The 21984-nt window shown below is 35.1% G+C and overlaps 1 protein-coding gene across 4 annotated transcripts in view; it reads right to left on the bottom strand.

The window, feature by feature from the left end:
- ulk4 (unc-51 like kinase 4) overlaps positions 1-21984 on the bottom strand; it is a 225012-nt gene that overhangs the window by 50285 nt on the left and 152743 nt on the right. For all 4 annotated transcript variants that reach the window (XM_051131060.1, XM_051131061.1, XM_051131059.1 and 1 more), the window contains 2 exons: positions 15977-16143; positions 5312-5404 (listed from right to left, as the gene is read on the bottom strand). In XM_051131060.1, coding sequence (XP_050987017.1) covers positions 5312-5404; positions 15977-16143 — 260 coding nt within the window. The remainder of the gene's footprint in view (positions 1-5311; positions 5405-15976; positions 16144-21984) is intronic.

Here is a 21984-nt window from a genome sequence, read left to right on the forward strand (position 1 = left end):
GCAGAGATGAGAAAAGACAAGCATTTGAGGTTAAAAATTACATAAATTGTCATTTTGTTTCGAAAATCACAGGTGGTTTCACTAGATAAGACTCATGTTCCTCGGCTGGGATCGTTTAGAGCCATGTGAAGCTGCACTATATGGAGATAATTCCTGAAATGTTTTCCTCAAGAAAAATAATTTCTTCATGACTTAAGAAAGAAAGACATGAACATCCTGGATGACAAAGGGGTGAGTAAATTATCTGTAAATTTTTGTTCTGGAAGTGTACTTCTCCTTTAATCCTGTTCTGTACACACATAGTTCAGTAATTTATGAGGGTGAAAACCACATTCTACAACTAAATTGACTCTCTAAAAATTCAGAAAGTGCTAACCACATTTGTAGAAATTCTATTCAGTGCGTACAGATCCAAACTGAACAACTAGTTGTAAATTTTGACTCAGTGTTCCAGATCTTGCTATAAAAAAGGCAAACAAGAACAAGCCTATAATAAACTTAAATCCAAATGTGTTATCTTAGAAATAAACCACATACCAAAATTTTGGACCTACACCTGCCTACTTTATTAAATCCATAAAATGGATCACTTTAACTAAGCCCAAGAATAACAAGCCCAAAGATGCTTAATAAGAGTTGCTTATAATATGTGGACATGGCAAAACAAACAAAACATGAGGCGTCTGTCAATAGTTTAGTTAAAATCGCTGCACTGTTCAAGTGACATGTCTACAAAAGACAATATAAGCAATATTTTTTCTTCATTGCAAATGTGAGCTTATTAAAAAAAAAAAAAAAAAGCCCAGTGCCCAGTGTATTTTTGCAAAATGATCATGGCACATTTCATGGCACTTTTAAAGTAAAATGTCCACTGCCTGGTGCTCATATGTTACATTTTCTCAGAAAAAGTTAAATGCGACTGATGAAACATTTGTACATTGTTGTAAGTATTACAATAGTTGAAATGTAATGTGGCATTAAAAGGATTAATGCTTGTACGTATTTTACACATACATATTTTGGTAATTTGTACAACTTTTAAATGATTTGTCTAGACCCCAGTGACTGGTGGGTTTAGGAGTAGGTCATTTGTACAAATTCATATAAATTTAGCAAAAAAAATTTAGCAAAAAAAAATTAGCAAAAAAAAGTGAGGAACACTAAAAAATTTATATAAATTAGCCACCTTGTAAAATATGTACGAACTGCCATGAGATCATGCACCCTAAATCTAAGCAATAGTGTTTACAAAAGCAAACATGAGATACAAATGCATTTGCTGAACCAACCATGCTGCTTTAGCTTCCTCCTACGAGGTTTGGAGTACTTTTGTGGAGTGTCGTAACTTGTGTTTCAAGAGACTTGTACCCAGCACTCCACATAGCAAGTGCAAAACTGTACCAGATGTGCTACTGGGAAAATGTAGTATTTCTGAAAAGCCATACATGTACAGGTGCATCTCAACAAATTAGAATATTGTGAAAAAGATCATTTGTTTGGTAACTTATTTCAAAAAGTGAAACTTTCATATATTCTAGATTCATTACATGTAAAGTAAAACATTTCAAAAGTTTTTTTTGTTGTTGTTTTAACTTTGATGATCAGAGCTTACAGCTCATGAAAGTTAAAAATCCAGTATCTCAAAATATTAGAATATTTACATTTGAGTTTCATTAAACGACCATCCCTACAGTATAAACTCCAGGTATCTCTTGAAACCACAATAATGGGGAAGACTGCTGACTTGGCAATGGTCCAGAAGACAATCATTGACACCCTCCACAAAGAGGGTAAGTCACAGAAGGTCATTACTGAAAGTGGTGGCTGTTCACAGAGTGGTGTATCAAAGCATATCAAAATACAAAGTTGACTGTAAGGACGAATTTGGGTAGGTAAAGGTGCATAAGCAACAGATATGACCACAAGCTTGAGAATACTGTCAAGCAAAGCTGATCCAAACACTTGGGAGAGCTTCACAAGGACTGGACTGAAGCCGGAGTCAGTGCATCAAGAGTCACCATGCTTCAGGAAAAGGGCTACCAAGCCACTTTTGAAACAGAAACAACGTCAGAAGTATCTTACTTGAAAAAGAACTGGTCCGTTGCTCAGTGGTCCAAAGACCTCTCTTCAGATTAAAGTATTTTGCATTTCATGTTGAAATCATGATCCCAGAGTCTGGAGGAAGACTGGAGAGGCACAGAATCCAAGCTGCTTGAAGTCCAGTGTGAAGTTTCTGAAGTCAGTTATATTTTGGGGTGCCGTGACGTCTGCTGGTGTTGGTCCATTGTGTTTTATCAAGTGCAAAGTCAGTGCAGCAATCTACTAGGAGATTTTGGAGCACTTCCATCTGATCATAAGCTTTATGGAGATGTTGATTTCCTTTTCCAGCAGGACCTTAGCACCTGCCCACAGTGCAAAAAACACTTCCAAGTGATTTGCTGACCATGATATTACTGTGCTTGATTGGCCAGCCAACATGCCTGACTTGAATCCCATATGGAATCTATGGGATATTTTCAAAGATGAGAAACAGCTGTTCCAACAATATAGACTAGCTGAAGGCTCAATAGTGCCTCAGCAGTGCCACAGGCTGATCGCTTCAATGCCACACCTCACTGATGCTGTCATTTGTGCTAACGGAGCCCCGACCAAGTACTGAGTGCATAAATGAACATACTTTAAAGAACTTGAACTTTTCTGTTCTGCAAATCCTTTTTTTGATTGAGGAAATATTGTAATATTTCAAAATACTGGATTTTTGACTTTCATGGACTGTACGCTCTAGTCATCAAAATTAAAACAAACAAAAAAAAGAAAAACCTTTTGAAATGTTTTACTTTACATGTGATGAATCTAGAATATATGAAAGTTTCACTTTTTAAAATAAGATACATAACTTTTTCACAATTTTCGAGATGCACCTGTAGATTAGTTATGTAACGCAAACATCAAAATGAATTAGTGTACAAATCAAACGCATGTAAAAGTGTTTTGAGGACATAATATAGTACTGTGCAAGGAAATATTTAAAAATAAGTCTTTATTTATCAAATATTTGTGAAATATATATGTACAGGTACGTTTTTGTAGTTTTGCAGAAAATGTAAGGGGAGTTATGCATTTCCAATGAGCCTAGGTTGGGTTTTAGTGATCAGATCACAACGTGTTTTAGACTCCAAGCATCTTAAAACTAGGGCCTATGGGTTTTTCACAAGAGAAATCATTGCTGAAGACAAACTCTTTATTTTTGAAAGGGAGTCTGCTCTGATGACGGATGGATGATGATTTCTATCAATATTTCAGTTCAGCACCTCCAGATTATTCTGTGAACTCCGGGTGAAGGTAGCATGCAGGTCAGAGAACGGAAAAGGCATTTTTGGTCCCTAAGTTTCATAAATGTTTAACGCTATGGTCTTCAAATGTCCCATAGTGGAGGACAAGAACATTGAGAACCAGATTTATTTGACAGATTTAAGTTAGGGATGTGAAAAACAAAATTTTCAAAACAGAGCTGGTAGACTGTCTGAATAACTAGTCAGCCTTAAGTAAAACCTGTATGTCCGAGTTGAGGCACGGGGGCTAGATGGGTTTGAACCGGTCTGGCTCATGCCCCAGTTGTGTTCCCCCTCTGTCTGTCTATACTTCCCTGCCAGTTCTCTATGTCCTATTTAATATAAATAAAAAGGCAGCTCTATAAGTAAGTAGCCTCTGATGTGTTTCTGAGTAATATCTGGATGTTAATCACAGTCCTTCAATAGAGATATTCAAATAGGCTACATAACTTTTTAAAGCAATATGCATCCAATGGACTATGCATTATAATGAGAAAAATTATCACAGTTAGCATGCTAAAACACTTCCTGACAACAACATTCAATCTTTTAACTATCTTTGGAGCACATTTGGCAACATATCATTTTGCTTCATTTTACGCAGTTATGTATTTATATTAGTTTTCATGGTGATTTAATTATATTAATCATAAAACAGAATTATATTATTTTTATGCGTTCAGAAGGCCAAGAACAGTGCATAAGTGACTATATAAGGGCATGACCGAAAATGTAGGTGGGTGTTCACGTATGCATAATCCGAAGGATTTCTGTGATACTTCATAAATAAATATTACTTTTTAAGATATATCACATTAAAACAAATTCACAGCCTGCATGGAACTAGTAAGAATGAGCTTGGCTTTTAAGAACAATAATAAAAGACAAATCATAATGATTTACTCAATTTGAGTTTATAAGAATTTCATTCCAAACGGATAAATATTAATTAAAGTTAGGCTGCAACTATTTTTTAACAATTATTTGATAATTAATAACTGCTTTAAAAAATATATAATTTTAATTGAAAAACAAACAAACAAACCATGTTATTCCCCATTCTGTCCCCAATGTAGAAAACTGAACGCTATAAAAACACATACAGTTTAAACTATTTTTAGGAACACAGTTACTTCTTACCTTTAAATCCATTTATATATAATCCCTTTATAGCTACTATTCCCATAAAATTCTATTACATATATAATTTTAAACCTAAACTTAATGCGCAACAACTATTTTGGCAAAATCCATACTTTTGGGCAAAACATTCACTTTCTACTGCACTCCATCAGTTTAACACTAAATTTGTTGTTAATAATTTCCATTACGCTTTTTACATTGATTTTTATTTATTATTTGGTCACACTTCATTTTAAGGTCCAGTTCTCGCTATTAACAAAACATTAACTATGGTTTTTGCCTCAATAAACTGATTTGCTGCTTATTAATAGTTGTTAAGTTTAGGTATTGGGTAGGATTAAGAATTTAGAATATGATCATGCAGAATAGGTGCTTTATAAGTACTAATAAACAGCAAATATGTTAACAATAGTCATGCAAATAAGTAACTAGTTAATAGTGAGAACTGTTCCTTATACTAAAGAGTCACCAATTATTTTCCAGCCCTAAAGAAGAAATCTTTCTTCTTTAGAAGAAGGAGAAAACAAGAAAATCACTAATTGACCTCAGTATCTGTCTAGTCAGTTTCTGGTTGACTAGTAGACCATCATGGCCCACTTATGTAAAAGGATGGGTCACACTTTATTTAACAAACGATTAATTACAACTGTTTCTTCATTAAACTTCTAATTTGCTGCTTGTTAACAGTTAGTAAGTTAGTTGTTAAGTTTAGGTATTGAGTAGCTAGTTAGCAGTGTGAATTGGTCCTTGTAATAGTCTTACCAAAGGTTCTTTAAACGCAAAACAGTTGGAAAATTAGTATGGGCAGTAGCTCACACATAAACAGACTGACTGACCAGCTGAATAAGGAGGTTGTTTAGGTCTGTCAGCGGCTTGTTGATGAGCAGTAGTTCCTCTGCAGCCTCAGTGTCTTCATTACTGTCTGATCTCTACAAAAAAGAAAAAGAGAGAGAGCATTATTAGATCGAGAAGAAAAAAACAAGAGGGAGAGAGCAGGGGAAGCGAACGGAAGAAAATGAGGACAGTCAGTCATTGGGGGGATGCTTAGTGAAGAGAACTCAAGACCCAACGCAGCAGAGGATTGAGCGTCTGAGAGATTCCTGCTCATGTAATCATCACAGAAAGTACAGTAGCTTGAAGCTGGTGCTATTTTTAACAGAGACGCTCCTCAGAGGTGCCGGGGTCTCTGCACACTGCCCAGCTCTGCTGCCGGAACGGAACAACGTGTACAGCATCGCTGTCTGCCAACAGCCACAACATATTACTCTTTAGTAGCAGCTGTCAGAGAGCAAGACAGACGAAAATAGACAACAACGGCAAAAATGCATAAGAGATGCAAACTTTGTTACCCATCAGCCATCAGCGAGAGCAGCCATGCAGCGAGTCTGGTTCAAAAGTTCATGGCGCTGTCTCCAGCTGTCTCATTCTGGCTAATATTTCAGTGAATGTGAGTGTCTGGGATCCTCATGCAGATTGACAGACCGGGGCAATGAGATTACAGCAAGCCTTCGCTTAATAGGACTGCAGCTTTTTACAATTAAACTCCCTTCACTCATTTCAAATATTAATGATGGAGCTTGGGCTGACATCGTGAGAGAAACCGTGAACGCGAGAGGGAAGGACAGTCAGCACAGTGGGAAAAGTGTGCGGGAACGTCTCGCTCATCATTATCACCCAAATGAATTTGGGTTGCGCGGACACTTTTTTAATAAGCTTTGCATTTCTCCTCTTTCTCTCACTGTCTTTTTTTCCTCTCAGAGAACTGAATTCCATTACACGCTCTTTTTTTTTGCAATGTCCGTGCATAAATATGTATGGAAGGACGCTGAGTGAAAGACAAAGGCCTTGGGTGGATAATGAGGGGTTGTGGAGGAACTGACAGGGGAGTGACTTCCTGCGAGTCCTGTGTGCCACATATTTGACTTTAAAGCGCTGTTTATCACGGGTCTGCTGAAGCACACCGGTAAAAATAGCACTGGGAACTATTAGACGTCAAAGCACTGGAAATTGAACACGAACGCTCGCACGCGCACGCTCGGTAACTCTGACAAAGATGTCCGCGGTGAGTAATTATGGGTAGAAGGTGTGGTGGAGCCACTCGGAGTGAGTGGCTGGATGCATCCTGCTGGTATCTGCATAGCAGTTGTCATTGCATAACAATCTAATCATCAGTGAGGAGTGGATCCAGACATGAACCCCCTAAAAGCATGCCTACGGCGACAGTAGCAGGCAAGCGCTCCCTGAGGACGGGGGGGCTGGGGGGTGTAGGGAAAGGAGGAAAGAGAGACAGAAATGAGGAGAACAGCTCAAAAAATGAGGGCGACAGAGCGAGAAATGTTTACAAACAAGAGGATGGGATGGCGAGGGTGAGAGAGGGAAAATAAAATATGAATGTATAACCACTGGCATGAGAACAAGACAATGAGAGGATTAACCATGGACTGTGACATGAAAAATGAGAAAGACCAAGAAAAATTAAGAAAGGACGTTTGGATTAAGTATGGTTTGTTGCTTAGTATTTCTTAAATTAGAAAACAAAAAAAAAAAAAAACTGGAACTGATTTTCTGAAAAGTTTGTATCAGAACACCAACACTGGACAAAATATAAATGGGGATTGTACATTTGATTTCAGGATGAGTCTGAATTTGGACAGAAGCAGAAAATAGAGGTATAAAACCGTAAATATTTACCAAGATATACACTATTTATTTAGAGTTTGTTCAGTGTTGCCAAGTCCACGGTTTTGAGTAGCAATTGGGCGGGTTGTGTTGTGAAAACCTGGCAACCCTGAGTTTGTTAGATTTTTTTTGGTAACTTTTTTTTGTCTTTTTTTTTTTCCTTTCTTGATTTTCACATACATTTTTATTGATTAGTTGTTCCAGCTCTAGATTAAAGAAGAAACAATAGCTTTTGACAATTTTCTGTTGTGGTACAAAGTTCAAAAATGTCTTGTTATTTTTCAAGAAGAAGAAAAAGAAGAAGAAAATAGTTTGAAAAACTACTAGTTCAATGCTGGATGACTAATAGACCACCCTGACCCATCTATAATCAAAAGTTTGGTTAGAGGCAAAACAGATGAAATATTAGTATGGAGGGAAAATTATTTGGGACTTTCCCCAGTGCTTAAAGTAATAATCTGAGTTGAAACAAGTTCAGCTCTATATTATTTTCTCTGTGGCACAATGTTATTTATCACAGACAAAAACTGTCTATGAAAAATAAAATAAAATAAAATAAAAAAAAATAAAAAAAAATAAAATAAAAAGACATCTAATACCTCCTGACTCTAAAACTGACCCGGTAACACTACAAAAAGGTTCAGTAGTTAACATTAGTTAACATTAACTAGGAATGAACAATACTTCTACAATAATGTTAATATCAGCATTTACTAATGCATTATTAAAATCACAAGTTGTGTTTGTTAACATTAGTTAATGCATTGTGAAGTAATATGAACAAACAATGATTTATTTTTTTTTTTTTATTAACTAACATGAACAAAGATTAATAAATTGTGTAATAAATTAATTGTTCATTGCTCATTTATGTTAGTTAATACATTAACTAATGTTAACGAATGACACATTACTGTAAAGTGTTACCACTGACCCTAATGAGTTAGACAAAGGCTCTTCAGTGGTTAGATTTGTAGAAGTATATAGGGTCATACAGTGAACATTAAAAAATATTAAATATATTAATACATTTGTAAAAGTTTTTCCACAAGACTTAACATTACATGTGTTAGAAGGAGACCTTACACTAACAGAATCAACTTAAAGTTCGTTGTCGTGATGACATAATGGCAGTAGTGCTGGTAACTTTTGCCCAGTATGCATAATGGTATTAGAAAGGTACATGAGACTAGAACTGTTTATATATACTGCACTGTCAACATAATTTCTGGAGGAGTGTGGTACATGTGATAAGTAAAAAAGCAGTCCCACCTCAAACGGGAACAGACAGCCCAAATTATAAACTGCATTTTACTGAATAATTTAAATACATGCTTCAGCAAAATCACACTTCATATTTTAACCTTTTAAGACTTCAGTTTACCTCCATTGTAAGTGTTGCAGTAAGGAGAACAGCTCCATATTAATTTCTTTGAGTGACACTACAGACTTTTGAATATCAGCATAAAGTACAAGTTATTCATGTTAAATAAACTCTACATTAACAAACCTCTCGACATTAAAGTCATTAAATTTCGAGAAAAAAAGTCGAGATTAAATGTTGAGATTAACCTTATTAAACTGTGAGAAAAAAGTTGTTAATTTATGAGAAAAAAGTCATTACATTTAGAAAAAAAGTCACGATAAAATGTTGAGAATAAACATTACATTGCGAGAAAAAAGCCTTTGTCATTTTTTTCTCTAAATTTAACGAGTGTTTTCTTGCAGTTTAATGAGTTTAATTTCAACATTTATTCTGAACTTTTTTCTCTAAATTTAACAAGTTTTTTTCTCGCAATTTAATGAGTTTAATCTCAACATTTAATCTCAATTTTTTTTTAGTTCAGTCTCGTATTATAATGACTTTAATCTCGAGATGATTTTATTTTTTTTATTGCGTGGCCCTAATCCTTTTTACGTAAGCTTTCCTTTTTTTTTTTTTAAAGAGCTACATTAAAAATATTTAGGGGGCATTATTTTTTATGTACTGTATACAAAACTACTCCAAAATTTAGTGTCGGTAAGATATTTTTTAATTATTTTTTAATTATTTTTAATTTTATTATAAGGTCCAATTCTTGCTATTAACAAACCATTAACTTTTGCCTCAATAAACTCCTAATTTGCAGATTAATAGTAAAATAGTTGTTAAATTTAGCTATTGGGTAGGATTAGGGATGTAGAATATGGTAATGCAGAATATGTTCTTTAATAAACAGTAATAAAGCACTAATAAACAGGCAATATGTTAATAATAGATGTGCTAATAAGCAACTAATTAATAGTGAGAATTGTTACCAAAATGTTACCATTATTTTAAAGAATTGTCTGTTACACTTTACAATAAGGTTCTGTTTGTTCCAGTAGTTATTCATCTTTGTTAACGTTAGCTAATAAAAATACAGCCAATCATTGTTCTTCTCCATTAAATAACAATAACAGATACCTTTAGTAATGTCTTAGTCAATGTTGGAATCAACATTAACCATTTATAAATTTTGAAAAGTATTTTTTTTCATTGTTAGCATATGTACTTAACAAATGCTAAAAGAATGGAACCTTATTGTAAAGTGTTACCTTAATAAATTTTAAAATAATTGTCTTCTTTTTTAATATATGTATTGATGTGATGGCAAAGCTGAATTTTCAGTATTACTCACATGATCACATGAAATTAATCATTCTAATATGATGATTTGGTGCTCAAGAAATGTGATTATGGTCAGAGTTAAAAAGTTGTGCTGCTTAATAATTCGTGGAAACTGTGATAGTTTATTTTATAGGATTCTCCAGTGAAAAAACAAAACAAAACATTTATTTGAAATAGAAATCCTGTTTAATATAATAAATGTATTGATTGTCACTTTTGATTTAATTAAGAAGAAGAAAAAAAAAAAAAACACAGGTTCCAAAATTTAGAACAACAACGTTATATCAAGTCAATTGTTATTATATCTGCACATTATTATAACAGTTTCACTAACATAAATTTTTCTAAGCTTCCAAATGCCACATATGAGAGAGTGGACAGTTAAGGAGGGAATGTTTAGTTTTTGCTCATTAGAGAGGGTAAATAAGTACACTGCATACTCGACTGAAAAGCTGCATGTTAAATACAATAAGCAACAGCAATTTAGACTTCACGCAACATTGCTACAGTTTGGAAAGAGTGGTTGTTAAGTAGAAAAGCTACATTGTTTGCTACTAAGTATATGAAACAAAAGTCTCTTTCTCTTCTCTTAAAAATACATCTCACATTCAATAACACAAACCTTATGATCTTTGGCAACTGTTATTTTTGTGTGCAATATGCATCAGATGGGCAGCGAAAAGGTCCATGGTTGGCACACGAGAGAGGCTGAGACTACAGTTTGATACACATATTCACAAACAGCCATATTCATAAATTTTAACAAAATTGAAACCAGAGACTATGGAGTAAGAATGATAGAGTTTTTGTATTGTTTGTCAAACAATACAAGAGAGAAACTGTCCTTACTTACTTAAACTTATGCCAAGGCGGACAAATTCCCCATGACACTGATGCTATGAAATTCGGGCAAATACTATATCCGGCTAAAACTCCATGAAGAACTTTTCCTGTCACAACAAGACACCTTCCTATGTGGCATATACATTGCACCACCAGAGCCCCCCCAATACAGTAAAGACATGTTTCATACATTGGAAAAAGAGACATGCCATTTCCAGGCTCAGTGTTTGTGGGGATCTGAATGCAAGAACAGGATTACGGCTTGACTTCACGGACACACAGAAAAGTAAATATATTAATAATAAGATGTCCTGTATAAATAACAACATTTTGCCTTTCCAGAGAAATAACCATGACCATACCGTCAATAAGACTGGGGAAAGTCTGTGTCTGTACTTGTCAGCTGTCATATGAGGTGACACATTCAGGTGAATAATACAGTATTTATAACAGAGATGCCTTATTTCTCAGAGAGAGAGAGGGGAAAAAAAACAGTCAAATTACTGTATCTAAATGATAAACTAACATTAGCCCACAATTCAGTAAACTGTACCATACAGTACCAAAAAAAAAACATGCAATCAATTAATCAATCAATAAAAGATGCAAAGATGCATAATTCTGTGAATAGCTATACTCACATTCAAGGTGTTAGTCTATGTGGAAAAAAATATATATATACACTACCATTCAAAAGTTTGGGGTGTAATTTTTAGCAAGGGTGTATTAAGTTAATAATTAAAAGTTTATTACAAGTTAATAATAAATAATTTACATTGTTATAAAATATTTATATTTTGAATAAACATTCTTTTTAAAGGAATGAATCCTTAGTCAAAAAATATTTGGCAGCACAACTGTTGATATTATCCAACATTGATCATTCTAATAATAAATCCGCATATTAGAAAAAATGTGACACTTAAGACTGGAGTAACAGCTGATAAAAATTCAGCTTTTCATCACAGGAATAATTCTATTTTAAAGTATGTTAAAATAAAAAACATTAAATTGTAAAAACATTTTGCAAATTATAAATCAAATAAATGCCGCCTTGATGAGCATAAGAGACTTCTTTAAAGACTATTACAAGTCTTACTGACCCCAAACTTTTGAACGGTCGTGTATATATTTCAAGGAACATCAAAAGTCCAAATTAAAATAATAAAAAAATACTCTAAAATGACATGAAAGACTTTTATGAAGAAGAAGAAAAAAAAAATCTAAATATTATATTTAAACTACATTTAAAATTAATAGATAGACAGAGACAGACAGACAGACAGAGCTCTTCTCTGAAATTATTGAAAGTGGTGCGAAGGGGGAAACCTACAGCCTTTTTAAATCAATGCACACTGAAAGTGAATGTGGAATAAAAAATAGCAACAAAAGAACAAAACACCTTTCTCAAGACAGTGGAATGAATGTTACAGCTTAAGCCCAACATTATTCAATACGTACATCAACATGTACAATCAATGGACAACGTGGAACTACTGTGGAGCAACCAGCAGCCCCTGGTCTCATTTCACACAACACAAATCACACAGCTGCTCTGCACAGATAGATCGGCTGTCTTACACTGAACACACTTTACAGTAGAACCTGGACCTGCTGGAGTAATACCGCCAGTCAACTTCTACAAAACATCCACATCCCAGAAAACAACACATATTCACATTAGAAACTAACCACATAACTCACTCATCACACTACTATTATCTAGTATCGAGTAGTAAAATCAATTCCACAGAAAACTTTAACTCTGCAGTAAATATACTGAGAGTTAACAGCCGCAGGGCCTTCTATGCCATAAAACAACAATGCCCTTTAGACACTCCTGTTAGAATTTGGCCAGAAATAATTGAATCTGCAATTGTGCCCACTGCCCTTTATGCCAGTGGGATGTGGGGTCCAGTAACTGAAAAAACAGAAAAATGAGACGAGTGTAGGGCCCTGTAACTTCCTCGATGCAGAAAACACGGACGGAATCCAATAATAAAAACCATAATTTACTGTATAACGTGTAATTTCACAGAAGTTGCCATATTTTGGATGAATAAATCAAAATGAGGTAAGTACTCTTAAATAAAAACACAATATGGACTAGCATATGTGAATATTAAGCCACAAAAGACTATTTAAATATGAATCCTGCATGTTCTGCGTGTCTCAGTGTGAATGAATGGCGCAGACGTGCAGTTTCGTTTACAACACACATACTGAACCACACATGACACTCGCAGTGTTTTCAGCCTCTGCCCCTTAAATTTATATGAGTACAGGAACACATGAACATGACCTTTAGAACTGCTCTGAGAGTCACTTCAGGAGCATTTTACGCTTTCTTTTGAGGAATACTATTGTTATAACATATACATACAAAAACAAAGGTCTTCACAGCAACCCTTCACAATAAAAGTTTGGTTTAATTTGAAGAAACTGTCAAATAAATGTGTTACTTAATTTAATGATAGTAGTACTACTACTATAATTATTATTAAAACAATATTTTTCAGGAATATTTACCAGAATATATTTAACAGAAAAATGTAAATACACAACACAGTATTTCTGAAAAATAAATAAATCAATCAATTATATGCACACACATGCATTTTTCATGATTTTAATTAATTAGATGTGCTTTTTGATTAATATATACATTTAGTTTAACCATTAAAATTGAGTCTAAATTGTGTCTTATTGGAATGACTGGATTTCAAATGTGAAATTTTACCAACAGTAAGCATAACTTGCCCTTAAGTCTGGAATGCATAAGGGCCAAAAGGTCAAACTGACCTGCCATTCCATGATTTCTTAAATATTTTAATAATAAAAATATTTGATATTACTTTAAAAACTTGCTTCCTACCGTCATCAATGTCATTTTCATATTTCTTGGCAAAGAAATATTTTCATAGGCATAAGCAAATAAATAAATAAAACAATAAATTGCACTACTAACCCAAGACTCCATAACGGTGTCAGGTTTTCATTTCCTATGGATTTCCTATGCTCTTTAACATAATAACTACCTGATCTCATGACTAAAATGTACCTGGGGGAATGTTTTTGCGAGACGGAAAATACGTACCAACAGGTATATCTCACCATATCACATTTCCAACATAAATAAAATAACAAAAACTTCCACAAGGTTTAATTATAAAAAATACTGAAAACCAGCAAACACAGTAGAACCAAACAAATAAGAAATGAATGTTCTTCCGATGGGCTTCCAAAACCACCTTTTAGACAGACGGCAACAGTCAACAGGCCTTTCAAAGTCCAAAATATTTTTAAAGTAGGGTCTTTTGTATTTCGTTTTGAAACTAAATCTTTTGCCAAATCAGCTAGACTCACTCTCCTCACCTGATAAATAAAATCCAGCTCCTGCCGCGGATTACTGATGCGACTGTTGTTTGGTACATAGCATGCAGGCGCGTTCAGTTTGCAATTGTACGGTCTGTTCTCTAACTGAACTCTAAATGATTTTTATTACTATAATCAAAAAGACGGTGGGGGGTGGCAAGTGACAAAACCGGTGGTAACACCGACTATCGCAACATGCCTATGTACACAAATCTGGATCGCATGAAGATGACAGTATGGACTGTCAAAGAGAACTGAGGTAAAATAGTTTTATTAGGGGTGTAATGGTACACAGATGTCACGTTTCGGTACCTACTTCGATTCGAGGGTCACGGTTCGATACGATTTCAGTACAGCAAAACAAAAAAACAAATCTACTATGCTAGGTCACTATTCATTTATTTTAAACAGACAGTAGTACAAATTACAATTTTTTCCACCTACATGTGAAAATACTAAATATTATATCAAACAATGTCACATATAAGCTATAAAATCTGCAGTACATATATACATACAAGAAATAAATAGTTGAAATATATTTAACTTAGTTAACTGACAGACAAGGGGAAAAAAAAAAATGTGCGACACGTAACGTAGCCTATATTTGCTTCGTTTCAGTTCAGTTTTGTGACAGAAAGGAAACTCAAATGGCAGAAAGCAACATCCTTTGTTTTTTGTTTAAGTTGATTTTGCTGGTATGAGGAAAGCTGAAGTAATCGTGCTGGCGCACACAAACACAAAACATATCAGTTCCAGGATTCTAGCATTGCTAACTTGACAGTGCAGTTGGTACTTTATCAAAATAAAACACAGTGAACCAGCAGCGCGCCCGCCTCACTGTGTCTCCGTTAGAATGCGACTGAAGTACAAAGTCTATAATTTACATAATAAATAATAGTTTAACATTTGAATGCATCCCAAATATGGAAATATTATGGAATATTTCGATTTGTGCCGAATGAGAGAGGTAGGATACAAGAGCACAAAGCTCCATTTCGCAGACAGCTGAGTGAGCAAGCCTATACTCCTTTGTCAGTGAGAGACGCGTTTAGAATCAGCACATGGTCACTGTCTACTGGGCTTTGTTTTCAAATGTACAACACCTGGCATTCGCTGTTCTTGTGTTGGCGGTTATCGCCCAGAGTTGCATTACTGCTGGTGCCCCCTTCTGGATTGAGGGTGAATTGCCTGTATATACCCCTAGTTTTTATTTTACCTTTTTCACTCTGTCGCGGTAGTCCCTCGTCATAAACGCAAAAGTCACAAACTTTCACACAAAATATTTTCTCTATTGAATGAAAAATTCCACTAGTAGGACTGATACCATTGTCTCTCTTTCGTTTCGGTTCATTTGAAAGCATGTACGAAGGTGTTTCTGTGCTCCTATTGGCCAGTGTCACAGACATGACGGAACTTGTCGTGTACGGTGGGAAAAAAATTAAACATGCTAGTCTTTCTGTGTTGATGTCGTGAAGCATCACAGACATGTTGTGCACTCTGACACACTACACGAGATGAAACGATCGAATCTTGCATCCCGACGCTCGTTGTCGTATACGAATCCCCACGACACCCTACGACAAGCAGATCGTGGCAAAATCATGCTAAAATCGTGTAGTCTGACCAGGGCTTTAAACAGCAAGCACTTGTAATCATTTTCATACACAGTTACGATTACACCTCCATATGTTTCGCTTTTCGGACATAACAATCTTAGTAGCTCAGTCGGCACAGAACCGGACTTAGGATGTGGAATCCTTGGGTACGAATCCTGTGAAAAACATGACTCATGATGAAAGAGCTTAAAGATGAGAGATTGAAAAGCAAGCTAAAGTTTGTCTTTGCACTATTTTCTTTGCATGCAACAAATCAGGAGATGTTTTGACCGTACAAATGTACAATTACTTGCACATTCACTAGTAAATCAAAACTGAAAAAGAGAGAATGTTACCTGCAGGGCCAGTCGGACTACAGACGAAAGGTTTTTGAGCAGGCAGTGGATGATGTCCAGCAGACACAGGAGCAGAGAAGAGCAGCTCTTTAGCCCTGAGTGCATTTCTCTTTCCAGATATACACCAGAGACTTCCACAAAGATATTACACACCACCTCAATTACACCTGAGAAGAGAGATAAACGCAAACAAAATCATTCTTCTATACATTAATCTGTTCTGACTGTCCATCTGATAGACACAAACACAATACATCTTAAGATACTGGGAAATTAAGCAAGCAACTGCCTGTCACACATTACATTACACCTAATATACTGACTGTCAGAAGTGGTCATCGTTAAATACAGTAATGAAGCATAAAGTATCAAGATTACTAAGACCAGAAGTAGAGAGATATGCCTTTTTATTTAAATCTTTAATCATTATATAATAGTTTTTTTTACTTAACTCCACTGTACTATACTAGGTAACATTTCTTTTAATTAAATCAGGAAAGCAGCATGAATGGCATTGGGTTTCTACATTAAATACATATTGCAAAGCACATATGAATACTTGTTTCTTTCTAGTAAATTCCGAACATTCTCTTATAATATACATTTGACAAACAAAATATAAAACAAAAATAATGCTCATGAAGTATATAATTTTATACAATAGCAGTCAGAACTCTTGCCTTCACCTTAACGTGGCCTTCTTTCTCAGTACTGTTGGGATTGAATGTGTACCTCTCTCTATGCTTTGCTAACTGTCTATATGGCATAATCTGTCACCTAGATCACTGGAAGCACATAGATATAGACTGCAAGGCAGCCGCACACTACACTATATATACTACCATTGCTAGATGAAGTACTGCATTTTCCTGTTATTAAGATAAACTATATATTCAAAGTGAGCTGAACTGCAGTCTTAGAGTAGCGCAGGATGAAGATGTGACTGAAAGTCCTCATAAATTGACTTGATGAGCAGTTTCCCTTAATGTCTTGATGCATTTCCATGAAAACAAGAAGTCAGAGTGACACAGCAAAGCCACACTGCACTGGCACAGATTTAATAAAAACAAAGTTTGATTGATTTCCCTATTAGATTTAATATGAAACTGTAACATCTCTGTTATAATACCAGTTACTGTTAAAATAATTTATATTTTAGTAATGATGATAATGTGTAGTTTTTTTTTTTTTTATGTTGGTGCATGTGGCATTTCTAATTTAGGGGGGAGGTAACATTCTTCACATTTCTCCAGTGCATGTAAATCATACATTTTTCTTAGTTCATACACTACTAGTCAAAACAGCAAAAACACAGTGCAATTTATAAATATATATATATATATATATATATATATATATATATATAACACTAAGAATCTTACTGTTCAAATACTTTTGACTCAGTGTATTTCTGGGAGTCACTGACTGTAAATTGTAAATGCATATATTTTAAAAAGATGAGCTCAAATTTTTCTATTTGCTATAATGTAAACAATGCTTATGACACATGACACGACTTATGACTTATGACACGACTTGCTGAATTTGAAATTCAATAACTCTACAAAATGAGTCAACTAGGGAGCTTGTTTTTAATTTTAGTCTTTAAATACGACTTAATCTTTGGCAGCATTTATATATATATGAGCCTGTCAAGCAGTTTGCATCAAAAATAGTGTGCATTTATTATGATTATCATCATCATAATATGACAATTTGATATCAGCACGTGTACTGAGCACACCTTCTACCAGGTGATCAATGCATCCGAACACACACAGAAGGAACTACGACTCTATACTGAGGAAAGCACACCGCTCCACACTAAATATAGAGGATACTATCAATTCACTGCAGTGTTGCCCCCTGGGGACTACAAACTCAACACAAACACTAAAAGGTGAAGTGCCCACTTGGAACACAGGCAATTTCCAGTTCCAGTGTATTGGGAAAGGCATGAGAAAGCAAGTGTGTGTGTGTGTGTGTTGAGTCTTCCAGTCCCAGCAGTAATAATCAAGAGGAGTTGAGTAAGACCTGAGGCTATCATGCTGTTTATCTGAGATTAGTACTGCAGTTATCTGAGGTGAAGGACCCACGCATGTAATTCGCCGCTTGACAAATTATGCGAGATGAATACAACGGCAATGCCATCAACAATACAGATCCACTGCCGAACGACTAAAACACAGCCAAGGCTGTCACCTTTAATACAGGGGAAATAAAGATGAAACCGGAACTGCAGCCTGGAACGCTCACAATTTAGGTGAATTATCATAAATGCACACGGTGCAAAAATTACTTCTGAAATTTGTATGTAAATATATTGAACTGAAATGCATACGCAGGTCCTAAAAGAGCTGTGAGCGGTATTTCAGCGCTGTCTCAAACACAGAGAGCTTCTTGCCAGACACTGAATATTTATGCTTACAGCTGTACAGTTAAATTTATGTAACTTACTTTCTTTTGGTACCGAATTTATTGCTATTACTTCCAGTAAAATGAGTCATGCAAATACGACTTTAGGATATGGATGTTTTTCCGCCTCCACGAGCAAAGCGAAAAACAAACAAGTCAGCAGTTCACGTTTTACGAGGAAAGTCCTCCTTCTCTCCCTCGTACGGCAGTCAGTAAGCAGACGTGTGACACAAAAGTCAGGGTATACACCAATATTTACAATAGGTCGCAAGTTTGTATGTTAAAATGCCTCATTTCACTTTAAAAAAAACTTGGCCAAAATTTAACGCAGCATTGGTAATAAGGTCCCATCAGTTAAATTAGTTAATACATTAGTTAACATAACTAACAATGAGCAATACATCTGAATGCTAGTTAATTAAAAATGTGATTTTAAATGAACATTAAGATTAAGAGAAGTTTTATAATAATTTTTTTACACTCTTAAAAATGAAGAGCTTCACAATGCCATAGAAGAACCTTTTCTGTCCCATAAAGAACCTTCAACATCTAAAGAACTTTTCTGTCTCACAAAAGGTTCTTTGTGGTGAAGGAAGGTTCTTCAGATTATAAAAAGGTAAGAAAGAGATGGTTCTTTGTGGAAACAAAAAATGGTTCTTCCATGGCATTGCTGTGAAGAACCTTTTAAAAGCACCTTTATTTTTAAGAGTGTAGATGCAAAAACACTATTCACTGTTAAGTTGTGCATTAGCATGCATATTACTAGGATATTGGTTGCTTATTACTATATAAAGCGCATATTAAAAACACTACACTACATTTTATTGAAGAACATGATAGCTGTTCATTTTAATTGAAGGACAAAATGGATTTTTTGCAGTAGTCTTGTTTTCCAGGTTTTAACAGTCATCGCATAAACGTCAAAAGATACATTATAGTGTGATAACACATCTGTCTCTCATGAGAATGCATGTCCTTATCAATTGAGAAAGCACTTTACTTAATTATTTACAACCGCATGCCTATGACATTTCAAGTTGTGAAATCACAAAGTAGTTGAGAGATGCATTCACGGATCTCAAGTGAGTGTTTGTGTTCGCTTTGAGCTTCTGTGGCATAAATTGTCTACCATAGACACATAGTCTCCAACACAAACACAATCCATTCATACTGTGAGTGCAAAGGCTTTAGAGCTTCCTTGATGTAACCAGTTAAACAGCTTATCCACCTTACTTTTTAACATAAGAGTGAGTGTGGGCATTTTTACCTTGAATGTACAAGGAGCCGTCTGAGGTCATCCACATTCAGTTTTTTTAGCTGTACAAAAACAGTCTTTTATGTAAGCTAGTATCTTTTATCAAATTATTTGAAGTTACTATTATAATGATAAACACACAGCTTTGTAGCACAGCTAGTTTTACCGTTTACTACTGTACCTTTGTTATCCTTTTCACACAAAATATGATTTACAAGTAAAGAATTTTGATTAATAAAGCTTAATTTTCACACAGTTACTTGCAGAATATGATGTTATGACTTAAAACAATTTTAACATACTGCGCAGTTAAAAACTGATACTTTTGAATGTCGTCACATGTACAGCTTCATATGCATGCGTTTCCGTGTTTCCTAATTTATTAGGTCTGCTCGGTAGCTCACGTGATACGGCGTTGCACTTGAGTGATAAAGAACTCCAGTACGAACCCCGTGAAACTATGGTTCGACAAAAGAGATCAAATCCACATAAGGAATTTAATATCACTTTTGCATTTGTTAACACTATTTGGTAGGTTTAGGGTTGCATTTGGTGTAGGGGATATTTCCAACACAATAGAGCATTGACCTTTAGTGACACTCCCTAGATATTTGAATTCTGAACAGCTGCAATACATACCTCAAGTAGTGTAATAAAAACACAGCAATAGGTGCCTGTATCAACGTAATATAAACGTGTCACGGTCACATATTGAACGTGGGTTTTAGCGCCACTCTCTGGAGATTACACTTTGAAACTATCATAAAAAGTGCAGTAAGGTATGTAATTACGGTGTTGCAGAAATGTACATAGAGGCACATATTTTCATGAGCCTGGGTTGAGTTATTTACCCATAGTGGCTAATGAATTGTAAGTCTCACACATTTACAGGAAATAGCTTAATCATGGATTGAAAAACAAGATTGATATAAACGACGCAAAATAACGGTCTCAATAACCGCATTACCATTAGCCTTCAAATTGTGCAAATTGATATTGCGAATTGAAAACATGCCCAGTGGAAACACTCCCATATATCCAACCCAGGCTCATAAAAATACATGCCTCTATACACATTTCTGCAATACCTTACTGCACGTTTCGTGTCCAGAGAGTGGCGCTAAAACAAGTTCAATACGTGATTGTGGCATTTTTGCATTTTACTACGCTGCTTAAGGTACGTACTGCGGCTGTTCAGAATTCAAATGTCCGGGAAGTGTTGTTAATGGTTAATGTTGTTAATATATCATGCTGGAAATATCCCCTAGTCCAAACCCAACCCTAAACCTACCTGATAGTGTTAATGAATGCAAAAGTGATATAAAAATGTGTTTGATTTGTTGAAAAAATTTGTTGATGTAGTCATGCTATTTTAACTTCCTTATGCAGATTTGAGCTGTTTTGTTGAACTGTAGTTTCACGGGGCTCGTACCGGAGCTTGTCATCACTCAAGTTCAACGCCATATCGCGTGAGATACCGAGTAGACCTACTGAATTAGAAAACTCATGCATATGAAGCTGTTTATGTGATGACAACGTTTAAAGGTATCAGTTTTCAAACTGCTTTGAAGTCATAACATAATATTCTGCAAGTAATTGTGTGAAACTTAGGCTTAATGAAAACTCTCTACCTGTAAATCATAATTGGTGTAAAAAGGAAAACAAGCTGTCGGCGTTTTACTGCCTTTAGTGTTCATTTTAACTGGAAACTGCAGTGATTCATACATTTTCTGCAGTGATTCATATGATAAAAAAACAAAACATGGTCATAATGCATTTTTCCCCCAGTTTTGCAGAAATGTATACAGAGGTTCTTTAAATATCTGAAGAATCTTCTTTCACCACAAATAACCTTTTGTAAAATAGAAAGGTTCTTCAGATGTTAAAGGTTCTTTATGGAACCATTTAGACAAAAAAAGGTTCTTCTGTGGCATCATGAAGCACCTTTATTTTTAAGAGTGTGGATAGTGTTTTTTTTTTTTTTTTTTTTTTCACATTTACAGGTCACCTGGTGTACATAAGTCACTTGATCATTTTTTAATTGACTATAATCTCCAAAAAACATCTCATATGTGGCCGCTCTCAAATATAAGGTGCTTCCCTTGCCATTAATGCATGGATAACCCTGCATTACGGCCCCAACACGGCAACCAAAACTGATTGTGGCCACTTTAGTCAATGCTTGTGTTTATACCACATTTCAGATGCGTCCCAGAAGCTGCTCTCCACGCTGTTTCATATATTGTTTCATTCAAGATACATGCATATGTCTCCTTCGATTAAAAATAATGGCTAGTATGGCAGCTGCGATATAGAGCCGTCACCATGACTTATCGCA

Source organism: Labeo rohita, chromosome 16, assembly GCF_022985175.1.
Source record: "Labeo rohita strain BAU-BD-2019 chromosome 16, IGBB_LRoh.1.0, whole genome shotgun sequence".
Lineage (NCBI taxonomy): Eukaryota > Metazoa > Chordata > Actinopteri > Cypriniformes > Cyprinidae > Labeo > Labeo rohita.